This window comes from Nycticebus coucang, chromosome 8 (genome assembly GCF_027406575.1).
Source record: "Nycticebus coucang isolate mNycCou1 chromosome 8, mNycCou1.pri, whole genome shotgun sequence".
Classification (NCBI taxonomy): Eukaryota; Metazoa; Chordata; class Mammalia; order Primates; family Lorisidae; genus Nycticebus; species Nycticebus coucang.
The window spans coordinates 100,488,428-100,504,422 of record NC_069787.1 but is presented as its reverse complement, the minus strand read 5'-3'; the positions used below and the strand labels follow the sequence as shown (position 1 = coordinate 100,504,422).

At 38.0% G+C, this 15,995-nt stretch overlaps 1 protein-coding gene across 5 annotated transcripts in view; it reads left to right on the top strand.

The window, feature by feature from the left end:
- The window catches only part of TOPBP1 (DNA topoisomerase II binding protein 1), a 77,421-nt gene that overhangs the window by 5,542 nt on the left and 55,884 nt on the right, over positions 1-15,995 (top strand). For all 5 annotated transcript variants that reach the window (XM_053599587.1, XM_053599588.1, XM_053599589.1 and 2 more), the window contains 2 exons: positions 1,152-1,348; positions 5,390-5,569. In XM_053599587.1, the coding sequence (XP_053455562.1) occupies positions 1,152-1,348; positions 5,390-5,569 (377 nt within the window). The remainder of the gene's footprint in view (positions 1-1,151; positions 1,349-5,389; positions 5,570-15,995) is intronic.

Genomic DNA, 15,995 nt, shown 5'->3' with positions numbered 1-15,995 from the left:
CATTGCAGAATTAGCAAGCTCTTATTATCAAGATATAAGTTGAGAGGTAGAATAGGTTGTGGTGCTAGCATTAGCTACTGGATAGGAAATGCTTTGAAAATAAATGCAGGAAATGTTTCTAAAATAATGGAGAAAATCAGTACTGCAACTGTTGGATTATCTTAGGTTGGATTATCCTTCAATATGCCTGTAAAGAGAATAAATTAGGCATTTTGGCAGTTACATTCCCTCCCCAAAAGATGTATCTATAAGGCTATTCATATATGAACATATGTAAGCCGTCAGCTGAGATATGATCAGTAAAGAAATGTTAATTGAGCCCGTTTTATGTATCTAGCCAGAGCTAGGCATTAGACATAGGTAGCAAGCAAAATAGAATAGCATCACTTCCCTTTGGAGCTTAGAGCCTATTTCAAGGGGCACACTTACCCTGAAATTAGATTAGCAACTATAAGTCCAAGTACCACAAAACTGACATCCTTCTGGGCTTGTTTTCAACACCATCTTAAATGTGTCTCCATGTTGGCAGCCCTCATTCCCAACCTGACTACACTATCAGCACATCTGCCTAAGAAGTGCAACATAATGATAATGCTATTTTTGTTGGTATTCTGCCAAAAATCATTGCTTTTATTTATATAGAGTAATGGAAGTATTAAAATGTCCATTTTTCTGGGAGGCGCCTGTGGCTCAGCGGGTAGGGCGCCGGTCCCATATGCCGGAGGTGGCGGGTTCAAACCCAGCCCCGGCCAAATTAAAAAAAAAAAAAAAAAAAAAAAAAATGTCCATTTTTCTAATAGGCAGCCAAAGACCCTTTGGGTTTTTAAGTAGAGAATCAGACTTATAATATTGGAAAATATACCACTTTGATCAGCAAGGACTTAGAGTTAATGAGCTATGTATTTTTCTCTTAAACAATTTTATTTGAGACATTCTATCTGAAACATTGCTTTTTTATTAGAAACATGGTATTGAGGTAAGTGAGCAATTAGTAGTAATTCTGAATGCATGTGTTCTCCTTTTCTTAAAAATGATTATAAATCTTCAAAAATGAAAAAGCAATAATGATATTTGTGTTGTCATTATTCTTCTGGTAAATTCCTCTTTGGCAAATTTAATGTTTTTCTTTTTAAACCATTTGTTTCTCCCAGAAAAATAGCTAGATATACTGATATAAACATGGAAGACTTCAAGTGTCCTGTTTTTCTTGGTTGTATAATCTGTGTGACTGGCTTGTGTGGCTTGGAAAGGAAGACAGTTCAGGAGCTCACAGTTAAGCATGGAGGTCAATATATGGGACAGTTGAAAATGAATGAATGTACACACCTCATTGTGCAAGAACCAAAAGGTAAAACTATGTTTTGCAAATGGACAAGTGCAAAATAGTCTCTAGTACTTAACATTTTTAAATCTTTAAAAAATTTTATTCAAATTTTTAATTATTATGGGTACATAATATCTGTATATCTTTATAGGGCACATGTGATGTTTTGATACAGGCATACAGTGTGAATTAATCAAATCAGTTTAATTCAGATATCCATCACCTTAGACACTTAACATTTGTTTGTGTTAGGAACATTACAATTCTACTGTTTTAGTTAAAGTATACCCTTACTGTTGATTATAGTCATTTTGTTGGGCTATCAAATATTGTTCATTCTAACTAAATCTATTTTTATACCCATTAACCACCGCTACTCTATCCTCTCTCCCCCTCCAATATCCTTTCCAGCCTCTGGTAACTGTCATTCTACTCTACCTCAAGGAGATCGATTGTTTTTTTTTTTTTTTTTTTGTAGAGACAGGGTCTCACTTTATGGTCCTTGGTAGAGTGCCATGGCCTCACACAGCTCACAGCAACCTCCAACTCCTGGGCTTAAGCGATTCTCTTGCCTCAGCCTCCCGAGTAGCTGGGACTACAGGCGCCCGCCACAACGCCCGGCTATTTTTTGGTTGCAGTTTGGCCGGGGCCAGGTTTGAACCCGTCACCCTCTGTATATGGGGCCGGCGTCTTACCAACTGAGCCACAGATCAATTGTTTTTATAATATTTAGCTCCCACATATGAGTGAGAACATGCAAAATTTGTCTTTCTATCCCTGGCTTATTTCTTTTTTTCTTCTTTTTTTTTTTTTAGAGATAGAGTCTTACTTTGTTGCCCTTGGTAGAGTGCTGTGGCATCACAGCTCACAACCTCCAGCTCTTGGGCTTAGGTGATTCTTTTGCCTCAGCCTCCCAAGTAGCTGGGATTACAGGTGCCCGCCACAACGCCAGGCTATTTTTTGTTGCAGTTTGGGCAGGGCTGGGTTCAAACCCACCACCCTCAGTAAATGGGGCCACAGGTGCCGCCCCTTGGCTTATTTCTTATGTTTTCCAGTTCCATTCATGTTGTTCTAAATGGCAGGATTTTAACATTTTAAAATTTTTTTTTTTTTTGAGAGAGAGAGAGAGTCTCCCTATGTTGTCCTTGGTAGAATGCCATGCCGTCACAGCTCACAGCAACCTCAAACTCTTGGGTTTAAGCGATTCTCTTGCCTCAGCCTCCCAAGTTACTGGGACTACAGGTGCCTGCCACAATGCCTGGCTCTTTTGTTGTTGTGGTGGTTGTTTTTGTTGTTTAGCTGGCCGGGGCCAGGTTTGAACACGCCAGCTTGGGTGTATGTGGAAGTACCCTACCCACTGAGCTATGGGCACCGCCCAACATTTTAAAAATCTTTATACAATATTTTTTGCTTCTGACATGTCCTTAACCAATTTGAAATTGTTTTCCCTGAAATATTGAAAAAGATATTTTGGGTCACAATCTGTAGCAATCTTATTTGATCATTCTAGTGTTTACCTGGGTCATTGAATAAATACAAAAACCAAAAACTTCTAGTTTTTTTTTTTTTTTAAGCTTACTATTAAATCTTTTCATTGAAAAAAATTTTTCTGCACACAGTTACCAAATACTTAAAAGAGTTTGGCTTTGGGAGGCCAAGGTGGGAGGATTGCTTGAGGCTAGGAGTTTGAGACCCACCTGAGTAAGAGAGAGACCTGTTTCTACGCAAAATCAAAAAATTAGCCAAGTAGAGTGGCATATGCCTATAGTCTCAGCTACTTGGGAGGCTGAGGCAGAATTGCTTGAGCCCAGGAGTTTGAGGTTGCTATTATGAGCTACGATAACACTACTGCACTCTAGCTTAGGTGACAGTGAGACCTGTTTCAAAGTAATAGTAATAATAATAAACTTTAGGGTGTATAACAAGAAAACTAATAAATAAAGTTAAATGACACAACATCTCTTTCTAATGACTAATTTAAAAGACTTCACTTAATATTTAATTGAATGAACTACAAATTTTATCTTGAAGATGAACCTTGCAGAACATGAGGCTGTACAAAAAGTAAAAGACATTATCGATGACAAGAATTCTTTGAAATTACTATTACTTTTGGTGGTCTATAAACTTTATTCTAGAGAATATTTTTTTATCAGCACTCTTATATACAAATTGATGAATTCTGTTAATGTTTTTATTATCTCTTTTTAGATCTGTGTGCTGTGTTTTACTAAGCTACTTAGATAAGGAATAAAATTTTTTTTTTTTTTTTTTTTATTGTTGGGGATTCATTGAGGGTACAATAAGCCAGGTTACACTGATTGCAATTTTTAGGTAAAGTCCCTCTTGCAATCATGTCTTGCCCCCGTAAAGTGTGACACACACCAAGGCCCCACCCCCCTCCCTCCGTCCCTCTTTCTGCTTCCCCCCCCCCCCGTAACCTTAATTGTCATTAATTGTCCTCATATCAAAATTGAGTACATAGGATTCATGCGATAAGGAATAAATTTGAGGAAAAGATTAAGGTTGATGGTATTGTTATTAAGTCAGAAGGCTGGGTATGGCCAATTATGATAGGATGATTGTGTGTATACTTGATGCTACCCTTGCTTTTCTGAATCTGAAGACAAGTTTGTAACTGACTTTCAATAATGCTGGAAAAGGCTTGGTGCAGTGGCTCATGCCAATAATCCTAGCACTCTGGGAGACCGAGGTAGGTGGATCCCTTGAGCGCCAGAGTTAGAGATCAGCCTGAGAAAGAGCAAGATCCTGTCCACTAAAAATAGAAAAACTACCTACGTGTTGTGATGGGCACTTGTAGTTTCAGCTACTAGGGAAGCTAAGGCAAGAGGATTGCTTAAGCCCAAGAGTTTGAGGTTGCTGTGAGCTAGGACACCACAGCACTCTACCCAGGGCACAGAGTAAGACCCAGTCTCAAAAAAATAAAAAGAATGCTGGGGAAAAAAAACCTTTCCTGTTACATATTGACTTCTGTGGTAATGTTTATTTATATATATATAATATATAATATATATATATAATTTGTTGCATATATATACAAATACATATATAAGGAAATAAACCTTATATATAATCTGTATATAATACATATATACATATATATATGGAAAGAAACTTTTCCTGTTACATATTGACTTCTGTGGTGTGTGTGTATATATATATATATATATTTGTATATAATATATAAATATATATATATATTTTATTTATTTTTGAGACAGAGTCTCACTGTGTTACCCAGGCTAGAGTGCCATGGGGTCAACCTAACTCACACCAACCTTAAAATCCTGGATTCAAATGATCCTCCTCCAGCCTCAGTCTCCTGAGTAGCTGGGACTACAAGTGCTTGCCACAACGCCTAGGCTAACTTTTCTATTTTTAGTAGTGATGGGATCTTGCTCTTGCTCAGGCTGATCTCAAACTCCTGAGCTCAAGGGATCTTCCTGCCTTGGCCTCCCAGAGTGTTAGGATTATAGGTGTGAGTCACCGTGCCTTGCATAGAGATAAATTTTTTAAACATTATTTATTTGCCTATCCTGGACTTGAAGTAGTATCCTGTTGACATTGAAATAGTCTATTTAAAGTTGGGATTTATTATATTGGATACATTTACAATTTTCCCAGTTGTCTTATACATTCTTATTAACTTTATAGTAATTCTGTGAGTTATCCTCATTTTACAGATTAAGAAACTGATTTAAAGAAATTAAGTGATGGAGCCTATGTGCAAACCAAGTCCAGTATTATTTCAGTAACCTCACAGTTGCTCCCTGTCTTCATGCAGTGTGTATAAAAGACAAACCACTTCACACAGCAAGTGTATTTAAACAACAAATAGAAAATATAATTAGGTAATAACCTAGACTATTACTTTTTAGTACACTATAGCATACTGTTTAAGAGTAACTTTTACTTCTTTGTTTCTAGTAACTTTTAGGTAGGTTTTAAAAATAACCTATTAATGTGAATGTTTCTGCAAAGATAAGATTTTAATGATTTGCATCTTCTTTTCTTGCTCTGTTTCTTTTGTAATAAATATAATAGGTCAGAAATATGAATGTGCCAAGAGATGGAATGTACATTGTGTGACCACACAATGGTTTTTTGACAGTGTTGAGAAGGGTTTTTGTCAGGATGAATCCATATATAAGACAGAGCCAAGACCAGCAACCAAGTCTATGCCTGATACTTCAACTCCTACTGGAGAGACCAACGTGATTAATAGTAAGTCTTACTAAGATTAAAATAAACAGTTATTTTTGTATATAAGAGGTTTTTTTTCTAAAATATTATGAAGGTTCAAAAGTTTTTGTTACTTGGATATACTCTATAATGCTGAAGTTAAGGCTTTCGGCATGTCCGCCATCAGGACAGTGCCCACTGTACCCGATGGAAAGTTCTTACCCTTCACCTCCCTTCCATACTCTCCCCTTCTGAGCATCCAGTGTTCTTTACATCTTTTTGTGCTCATCTGCATCCATCATTTAGTTCCCACCTTTTAGAACATGTAGTATTTATTTTTCCCTTCCTGAGATACTTCACTTTAGATAATGATCTCGAGTTCCATCCAAGTTGCTATGAATGATATTGCTTCATTCCTTTTTATGAATGAGTAATACTCCATGGGGGCTGTGTGCATGTATATACACCACATTTCCCTGTTCTCTCATCTTTTTTTTTTTTTTTTTGAGACAGCTGTCCCCCTGGGTAGAGTGCCATGGCATCTTTGCTCAGCAACCTCAAACTCCTGGGCTTAAGCAATTCTCGTGCCTCAGCCTCCCAAGTAGCTGGGACCACAGGCACCTGCCACAATGCCTGGTTTTTTTTTTTTTTTTTTGGTTGCAGTTGTCATTGTTATTTGGCAGGCCCAGGCTGGATTCGAACCTGCCAGCTCTGGTGTATGTGGCTGGCCCCTTAGCTGCTTGAGTCACAGGCCCCGAGCCAGTTCTCTCATCTGTTGATGGGTAATTCTCTCATCTATTGATGGGTAGTTCTCTCATCTATTTGGTTGATTTCCTATGTTTACATTTGTGAATTGTGCTGCAGTAAGCATTTGAGTGCAGGTAACTTTTGATAAAATGATTTCTTTTCCTTCGGGTAGATGCCCAGTAGTGGGATTGCTGGATCAAATAGTAAGGTCTACGTTTAGCTCTTTGAGGAATCTCCATAGTGTTTTCCATAAAGATTGCACTAATTTGTAGTCCTACCAATAGTGTATAAGAGTCCCTTTCTCTCTACATCCACACCAGCACGTGTTGTTTTTTGACTTTTTAATAATGGCTATTCTGACAGGGGGAAGATGGTATCTTATTGTGGTTTTAATTTGCATTTCCATGATGATTAATGATGTTGAATAGTTCTTCATGTCTGTTGGCCATTTTGTATTCTTTTGAAAAAATTCTGTTCATGTCTTTTACCCACTTTTTGACAGGATTGTTTGTTTTTTCTTGCTATTTTGTTTGAATTCTTTGTAGATTCTGGAAATTAGTCTTTTGTTTGATACGTTGTTTGTGAATATTTTCTCCCAATCTGTAGGTTACCTGTTTACTCTGTTATTTCCTTTGCTGTGCAGAAGCTTTTTAATTAAGTGCCATGTATTTATTTTTGTTGCTGGCTGTATTTGCCTTTGGGTTCTTAGTCATTAATTCTTTGCCAATGCCTCTGTCTAGAAGAGTTTTTCTTATGTTGTCTTTTGGAATTTTTAGGGTTTCATGTCTTTCATTTAAGTCTTTAATTCATCTTGAATTGATTTTTGTGTATGGTGAGAGATGCGGGTCCTGTTTCTTCTGCGTTCGGCTATCCAATTTTCCCAGCACCATTTATTGAGTAAGGGCTACCTTCTCCAGAATATGTTATTATCTACTTTGAAGTCGGGTAATGTGATGCCTCCAGATTTATTTTTTGCTTAAGATTGCTTTGGCTATTTAGGGTTTTTGTGGGTTCCAAATGAAGCTTAGGATTACTTTTTCTAGATCTGTGAAGTAAGACATTGGTATTTTGATAGGAATTGCATTGAATGCGTATATAACTTCGTTAAAATGTTGATTCTGCCAAGCTATGAGCAGGGGATGCTTCTCAATTTATGTTATCTATGATTTCTTTCATGAGTGTTTTGTAGTTCTCATAGAGATCTTTTACTTTCCTAGTTAAATACTGTATTCCTAAGTACTTTATTTTCCTTGTAGCTATTACAAATGGTATTGAGTCCTTGATTTGACTCTCAGCTTGACTGTTATTAGTATGCAGAAATGCTATTGATTTGTGTGTTCCGATTTTATTACCTGAGACTTTGCTGAATTTGTTTACCAACAAATTCTAGGTGTCTTTTGGTGGAGTCTTGAGGGTTTTCTAGATATAGGGTCATATTGTCAGTAAACAAGGATAGTTCAGCCTCTTTCCCTACTTAGATGTCCTTTATTTCTCTTGTTTGATTGCTATGGCTAGCAATCTTTCAACTTTTCTGATTTGATGTAATAATTAGTTGTGGGTTTATCATGTATGGCTTCTATAATTGTGAAGCATGTTCCTTTCATTTCCAGTTTAGAGATTTCACCATGGAAGGATGCTGGGTTTTATCGGATGCTTTCTTCATCTGTTGAGATGATCATATAGTTTTTGCTTTTCCTTCTGTTTATGTAGTGAATCTCATTTGATTTGCATAGTTGACCACCTCCTTAAGTTGACTTACTTTTCATAGTTCAGACATGCCCCACATGTATGTATCAGTACCGTAGGCCTATGTAAGTGTTGACCAGTTTGTTACAGTCCCTTGGGTGGTCAACTTACAGAGGTTCTACTGTTATTGAACCACTGTTGCACCCTTTGGATGAAACCCACTTGATTGTGGAATTATCTTTTTGATGTGCAGCTGAATTCAGTTTGCTGGTATCTTGTTTGAGGATTTTTGTGTCCGTGTTCATAAGGAATATTGGTCTATAGTTTTCTTTATCTTTTGTATCCTATACTGGCTTCTCAGTATCACCGAATAGTTTCTGTAAGTTAAGTACCAAGGTTTTTTTGTAGGTTCGGTAGATTTGGCTGTGAATCCATCTGGTCTGGGGCTTTTTTTTTGTTTGGAGATTTTACTGCCTCAGCCTTGCTGCTAGTTATTAGTCTGTTCAGGATTTCTGTTTCTTCCTGATTTAGGCTTGGAAGGTTGTGTGTTTCTAGGAATTTTTTCATTTCCTGTAGGTTTTCTAGGTTGTGCGTGGAGAGATTTGTAGTACTTATGGATAAAATTTATACTTCTGTGGTATCAGTTGTAATGTCTCTTTTTTCATTTCTGATTGAAGTTATTTAAATCCTTTCTCTTCTGTTTCTGGCTAATCTGGCTAGTGGTCTATCAATTTCGTTTATCTTTTCAAAGAACGGCTTTTGTCTCATTGATTTTTATATTGTTATTATGGTTTCCATTTCATTTATTTCTGCTCTGAGCTTTGTTATTTCTTTTCTTCTCCTGGTTTTGGGTTTCTTTTGTTCTTTTCCTAGTTCCTTGAGATGTGATACGATGTTGATAGCACTGTGATCTTTCTGTCTTTTTGATGTAAGCATTTGAGGCTGTGAATTTTCCCCCTAGTGTTGCCTTTTCTATATCCCATCAATTTTTTTTATTTTACTTTTTCCTTTTAGTAGGTCATATACACATAGATCATGAATACATTTATGCCTTTGTGGGGTCCAATGTGTTGATTTTTTTTATATATAATTTGGAATGTTTATATGAGACTAATCAACATAGCTTTCACCTCATTTACTTATTTATTGTGTTAGGGACATTTATGTTCTATACTTGGTAGATTTGACTTGTACCCTTACAACTGCTCCATAGGTGTGGTTTACCCTCTCCCTGTCAAACCTTCCTCCTCCCCTCCCATCCCCTCTACTTCTCTCCTTCATCCTAGCTGTAGTTGTAATCTATCTTTCATAGGAAAATGTAATTATAAATTGGTTTCAAGTATTGAGTACATTGGTTACTTTTTCTTCCATTCTTGAGATATTTTACTAAGAAGAATATTTTCCAGCTCCATCCATGTAAACATAAAAGAGGTAAAGTCTTCATCTTTTTTAATGCTGCATAGTATTCCATGGTGTACATATACCACAATTTATTAATATATTCATGGGTCTGTGGGCACTTAGGGTTCTTCCATGACATGGCAATTATGAATTGAGCTGCAATGACCAATCCAGTGCAAATATCTTTGTTATACAGTGATTTTTGGTCTTTTGGATATATACCTAGTAGAAGAATTGCAGGATTAAATGGCAGGTCTACTTTTAGATCCTTGAGTGTTCTCCAAACTTCTTTCCAAAAGGAATGTATTAGCTTGCATTCCCACCAGCAGTGCAAAAGTATTCCCTTTTCTCCACATCTACGCCAACATCTGTACTTTTGGGATTTTGTTATGTGAGCCACTATTACTGGAGTTAGATGATTTCTCAAGGTGGTTTTGATTTGCATTTCTCTGATGATTAACGATGATGAGCATTTTTTTTTTCTTTGAGACAGAGCCTCAAGCTGTCGCCCTGGGTAGAGTACCATGGCATCACAGTTCACAGCAACCTCTAACTCCTGGGCTCAAGCGATTCTCCTGCCTCCGCCTCCCAAGTACCTGGGACTACAGGCATCCACCACAATGCTCAGCTATTTTTTTGGTTGCAGCCGTCATTGTTGTTTGGTGGGCCCGGGCTGGATTCGAACGCGCCAGCTCGGCTGTATGTGACTGGCGCTTTAGCTGCTTGAGCCATAGGCGCTGAGCCAATGACGAGCATTTTTTCATGTGTCTGTAGACCATGTGCCTGTCTTCTTCAGAGAAGCTTCTGCTCAAGTCTCTTGCCCACAATGAAATGAGATCACTTGTTCTTATTGATAAGTTTGAGTTCTCTGTGGATTCTGGTTATCAAACCTTTGTCTGAAACATAACCTGCAAATATCCTCTGACATTCAGAGGGCTATCTACTTGCTTTACTTACTGTGTTCTTACTGTGCAGAAGCTTTTTAGTTTGATCAGATCCCAGTAATGTAATTTTGGTATAGCTTCAATGGCCATGGGGTCATTCTCAAAAAGAGTTCTCCCAGGCTAATTTCTTCAAGTATTTCCCCTGCACTCTCTCCAAGTATCTTTATAGTTTCATGTCTTAAATTTCAGTCTTTTATCCATTGAGAGTCAATTTTTGTTAGAGGTGAAAGGTGTGGGTCCAGTTTCAGTCTTCTACAAGTCACCAGCCAGTTCAACCAGCACCATTTGTTAAATAGGGAATCTTTCCTCCAATTTATATTTTTGATAGGCTTATCAAAGATCAAATGACAATAAGTGTCTGGGTTTGTCTCTTGGTTCTCAATTCTGTTCCATACATTTACCCTTCTATTTTTTGTGCCAGTGCCGTGCTGTTTTGATCACTATAGATTTATAGTGTAGTCTGAAGTCTAGTAGTATGGTTCCTCCTGATTTGTTTTTATTTCTGAGTAATGTCTTAGCTATTGGAGGTTTTTTCTGTTTCCATAAAAACGAAGTACTAACTTTTCCAGATCTTCAAAGTATGACAGAGGTGCTTTAATAGGGATTGCATTAAATTTGTAGATTGCTTTGGGTAGTATGGACATTTTAACAATGTTGATTCTTCCCAGCCATGAGCATGGTATGTTTTTCCATTTGTTAACATCTTTAGCTATTTCTTTTCTCAAAGTTTCATAGTTCTCTTTGTAGAGATCTTTCACATCCTTTGTTAGGTACACTCCTAGATATTTCATCTTGTTTGGCACTACTTTAAAAGGAATAGAGTCCTGCTGTATTCCTTGATCACTTCTAAGAGTTTTGTAGTTGAGTCCCTGGGGTTTTCCAGGTATACAATCATATCACCTGTAAAGAGTGAAAGTTTGATCTCCTCTAACCCTATATGGATACCCTTGATCACCTTCTCTTGCCAGATTGCAATGGCTAAGACTTCCATTACAATGTTAAAAAGCAGTGGAGACAATGGGCAACCTTGCCTGGTTCCTGATCTGAGTGGAAATGTTGCAGTTTTACTCTATTCAATATAATATTGGCTGTGGGTTTGCTGTACATGGCCTCTATCAGTTTAAGAAATGTTCCTTCTATACCTGTTTTCTTAAGTTTTGATCATGAAAGGATGCTGGATATTATCAAAAGCTTTTTCTGCGTCAATCGCGATAATCATATGGTCTTTGTTCTTTTTTTCTAATGTGATTATGTTATCATCCCATCAATTTTTGAACGCTTGTGTCACCTTTGTCATTCAGCTTGAACAATCTTTTGAGACTTCTTAAATTCATCTTTATTAATTTCCATCTTAATTTCATCACTGACTCAAGGATTGTTCAGCAGCAGGTGTTTAATTTCTGTGATTTTGTGTGGATTTGTGTTTTTTTGGAATTGATTTCTAGTTTTATTCCTCTGTGGTCTGATAAGATCCCTAGTATAATATCGGTTTTTCTGAATTTGCTGAGATTTGCTTTGTGGCCTAAGATATGATCACTCTCAGCACATGTCCCATGTACTAATTAAGAAAAATGTCTATTCTATAGTTTTGGAGTAGAGTTGTCTGTAAGTGTGTCTGTTAGGGACCTGTGTTCTAGAGTTCCATTTAAGACCAGTATTTTGTTTATTTTCTGCTCCCTCCCTCCCCTTGGGACAGAGTCTCACTATGTTGCCCTCAGTAGAGTACTATGGCGTCACAGCTCACAGCAACTTCAAACTCCTGGGCTTAAGTGATTCTCTTGCCTCATCCTCCCAAATAGCTGGGACTACAGGCGCTGGCCACAATGCCTGGCCATTTTTTGGTTGCAGTTGTCATTGTTTGTTTGCTCAAACCCACCAGCTTCAGTGTATGTGGCCGATGCCCTACTCACTGAGCCACGGGTGCCGAGCCTATTTTCTGCTTCAATTCCAGTTTTGTCAGTAGGGTGTAGAAGTCCCTGGTGATTATCATGCTACTGTTCATTTCTTTGTGTAGCTGTGATAGAATTTGCTTTATGAATCTGGGAGCTACTGTGTTAGGTACATATATATTTAGGATTGTTATGCCTTCTTCTTGAATTGCCTTCTTTATCATTATTTAATGACCGTCTTTGTTTTTGCCACTGTTGATTTAAAGTCAGTTGTATCTGATAAGAGAATGGTTATACCAGTTTGCTGTTTGTTTCTGTTTTCTTGGAATATTTTTGTCCATCCTTTTACCTTGAGTCTGTATCCAAACTTGAGAGTTATGTGGTTTTCTTGGAGACTACATATACTTGGGCAGTGCTTTTTTTTCATTCTGCTGTGTTTTTTTTTTTTTTTGTTGTTGTTGTTGTTGTTTTTAAAAGAAATACCAATTTATTTTATTTTTTATTTTTTTTGCAGTTTTTGGCCAGAGCCAGGTTTGAACCCGCCACCTCTGGTGTATGGGGCCAGTGCCCTACTCCTTTGAGCCACAGGCGCCACCGTCTTCTGTGTTTTAATTGGAGCATTGTGATCACTCACATTCAGTGTTATGTGGGGTAATGTTCTCTTCATAATGTTGTTTTGTTTTTCCTCTTGTGCTAATGTTTTTATAAGAGTCATGAGCTTTCATTTTGGAGTTTTATGCTGTGTCACTTATAGTTTAGTATTTCCTGTAGGGCAGGTCTAGTAGTGATAAATTCTCTTGGTGTTTGCTTGTCTGGAAAAGTCTTTATTTCTCCATCATTTATGAAACTTGGTTTTGCAGGATACAGATTTCTTGGCTGACAGTTGTTCTGTTTAAGATGGTTAAAAATGTGACCCCAATCCCTTCTTGCTTATAAGGTCTGTGCTGAGAAGTCCACTGTTGTCCTGATGGGCTTTCCTTTGTAAAAGGAAAGTTACTGCTTTCATCTTGAAGCTTGGAATTTTTTCCCGCATTTTAATTTTGGCTGGGTTGATGCCTAGGTGTCTTGGAGATGTCCTCCTTGCTATGAATCTTCCTGGTGTTCAATGACTATCTTATATCTGAATATCTGAATCACTGGTGATACTAGGGAAGTTGTCCTCAGTGATTTCCTTAAACAGATTTTCCATGGCTTTTGCTTTTGCTTCTCCCTCAGGGATACCTATAATTTGTATATTGTTTTGCTTTTCATAGTCCCATATTTCTCTGTGTAATTGTTCATTATTCTTTATTCCTTTTTTTGTATCTTTGACTGAATGGGTTGGTTTGAAAGCCTTGCCTTCAGGCTCTGAAATTCTTTCTTCTGTTTGGTCTAGTCTGCCGTTGAAGCTTTCTGCTGGATTTTGAAATTGTATCCTTTCTTATGTTGTTTATCTATTAAGCAACTTTTTCATTTTTTAAATTCATGTCTTGAAATTTTTTTTGTTTCTTTTTGTTGGCATTCAACTTTCTGCTCAGTTTCATCCATCTTCTTTGCCATCCATATTCTGAATTTTATTTCAGACATTTTGACAATTTCCTTTTGGTTGGGTCCATTGCTCTAGGTCTGTCTATTGTGATTATTTCTTTTTCTTTCTTTCTTTTTTTTTTTTTTTTTTTGTAAAAGGCAAAAGATTTATTTGATTCGAAGAGAAACCAGAGTATTAATTTGGGGGTGTTGAATTAGCTTGTCTTTTCATGTTGCCAGAGTTCTTTTGTTGGTTTCTTCTCATCTGAACCTCTTCTGTGGATTCAGGGCAGTTGGGTTTGTAGTTCTCCTTTGCTGGGAACTCTTCCTAGTTCATGAGAGGAAAGAGAGAGGTCCACAGGTAGTAAATACTTTTGTCTTCTCTCTTGGAAGACTGGTCTGGTGGGAGAGGGGTGGATGCACTGCCATTTTGCAATGTAGCTTTTATACATTATCCTGTTTCCCCCTGGTTGTTACAGTTGAAGCTGGTGCTAGAGCATCCTCACGTGGAACAGTTGGGGTTGGTACCTAGGCTGCTGTTGGAAGCTCTGGTAGGGGGCTGAGTGAGTTCCTGTCCATGGAGGCTGAACATTGCACTGCCTAGGTGTCCCCACAGCAATGACAGTGGCAAGGTTACCGGGGCAATAGTTGTAAGTGTCAGGGCTGGGGGAGATCTGGACCACAGACATGGTGCCACAGTGTGCCACGGCATAGCCTGCCAGCTGGCGCACAGAGCTGGGAGGCATAGCCCGCCACCAGTGTGCAAGTCCATCTTCAGGTGTGTGGGCCTCCACGTGGCATGCGGGTTCGCTGCACTGGTCCTTGGTGCAGTAGTGCATGGGTTTGGGGGATTGTTCTGCTGGTAGGTTGGTGGAGTCAGGTGGGCTGGGCAGCTGGGTAGTTGAGGCTTTTCCTCTCGCAGGTCTCACTGGGGCTGCTACTGTGGGACCTCTTGAATGGTGTCGGGCCCACTCTATTCAGATTCCTGATGGAGCAGGGGCATTTGGCTCCCACTCAGTGTCTTACAAAAGTGTCTGCTCTCCTTGCTCCCTCCCCAGCCCAGCAAGTTGTGATGTGGCAGCGGTTGCAGTGAAGCCATCCCTGTGGTTTGGACCCAAGAGCTCGGAGTGGTATCAGTGGCAGCAGCCTAGGAACAGAGGCCAGTGGGTCCCTACTGATCTCTGCCCTCTGAGGCAGCTCTGCTAATACAGTCTCCAGGCAGTTCCCCAGTCAGCCTGGAGGCCTGCAGTGGTAGTGGGAGCCCCCCATAGCTCTAGTCAGGTCCATGTGGAGAGCTTGAGGCTCTGGGGCTCTCTCCTTTCCATTCCCCCCATGTAGGGTTTCACCCAGGTAACTTCCAACCTTGTTGAGTGGATCTCATACCTGTCTCCTTCACCTTGAGTATCTCCTGTTATCTCTCTGATGATTCACTGTGCTCTCTCCAAGAGGGTCCATCCATAGTAGGCATCTACTTGCAAGTTTTGATTCTCTCTTGACAGCTGGATATATGGGCTGCTTCTAATCTGCCATCTTGGGCCCTCCCTTATGTAAGAATTGGTACATTAAAATAATTGCTTTTAATAGGGAACAGGAATTTCTTCTTTTCCCTAAAAAGAATAGGGAATTTCTTTTTTTTAACTTTTTCCTTTTTTTCATTATGCTTTTAGTCATAATTATGTAAGATAGCCAAATTATAAAAAGTCCAGAACTGCTCCTGATATTCTTTTTTAGAATTAATGATTGCTTCATCTAATGCAAGAAATGACTAAAGAAATTAAGAAAGGATAGAAACTTAACACAAAAGCTAATTCAACACCCCCAAATTAATACTCTGGTTTCTCTTCAAATAAATCTTTTGCCTTTTACAAAATTAGTCTTTTAAACTTTATTGATGTACAAATATTAATACATTTCATTTACTATTTCATTGCAGTTACTATATTATATTTTCTGTATTAGTAGAAAAATTAAAATAATTACTGTTTTATAGGTGCTAATTGGCACAGTGTTATTAAAACTTTTTTTAGATGAGAATGTCTTGGACCTTAAAGCCAGCAATTTCAGATTTTTATGAGAAACAAGCCACTATTAAGAAAATATATTAAATATATTTTTATTTAAATAACATTTGAGCGTTAATTAATTTCATTTTCTTTTTTCCTGCCTTGCCTTTAAGATTTCAACAGTCACTTCCGAATCTTTGGAAATTGTTCATAACCTTTTATTTGTAAGAAACGTTAATTAGTAAAAATAGGTAATCACAATTCTTTTATCTCTATACATTTACATCTTTTT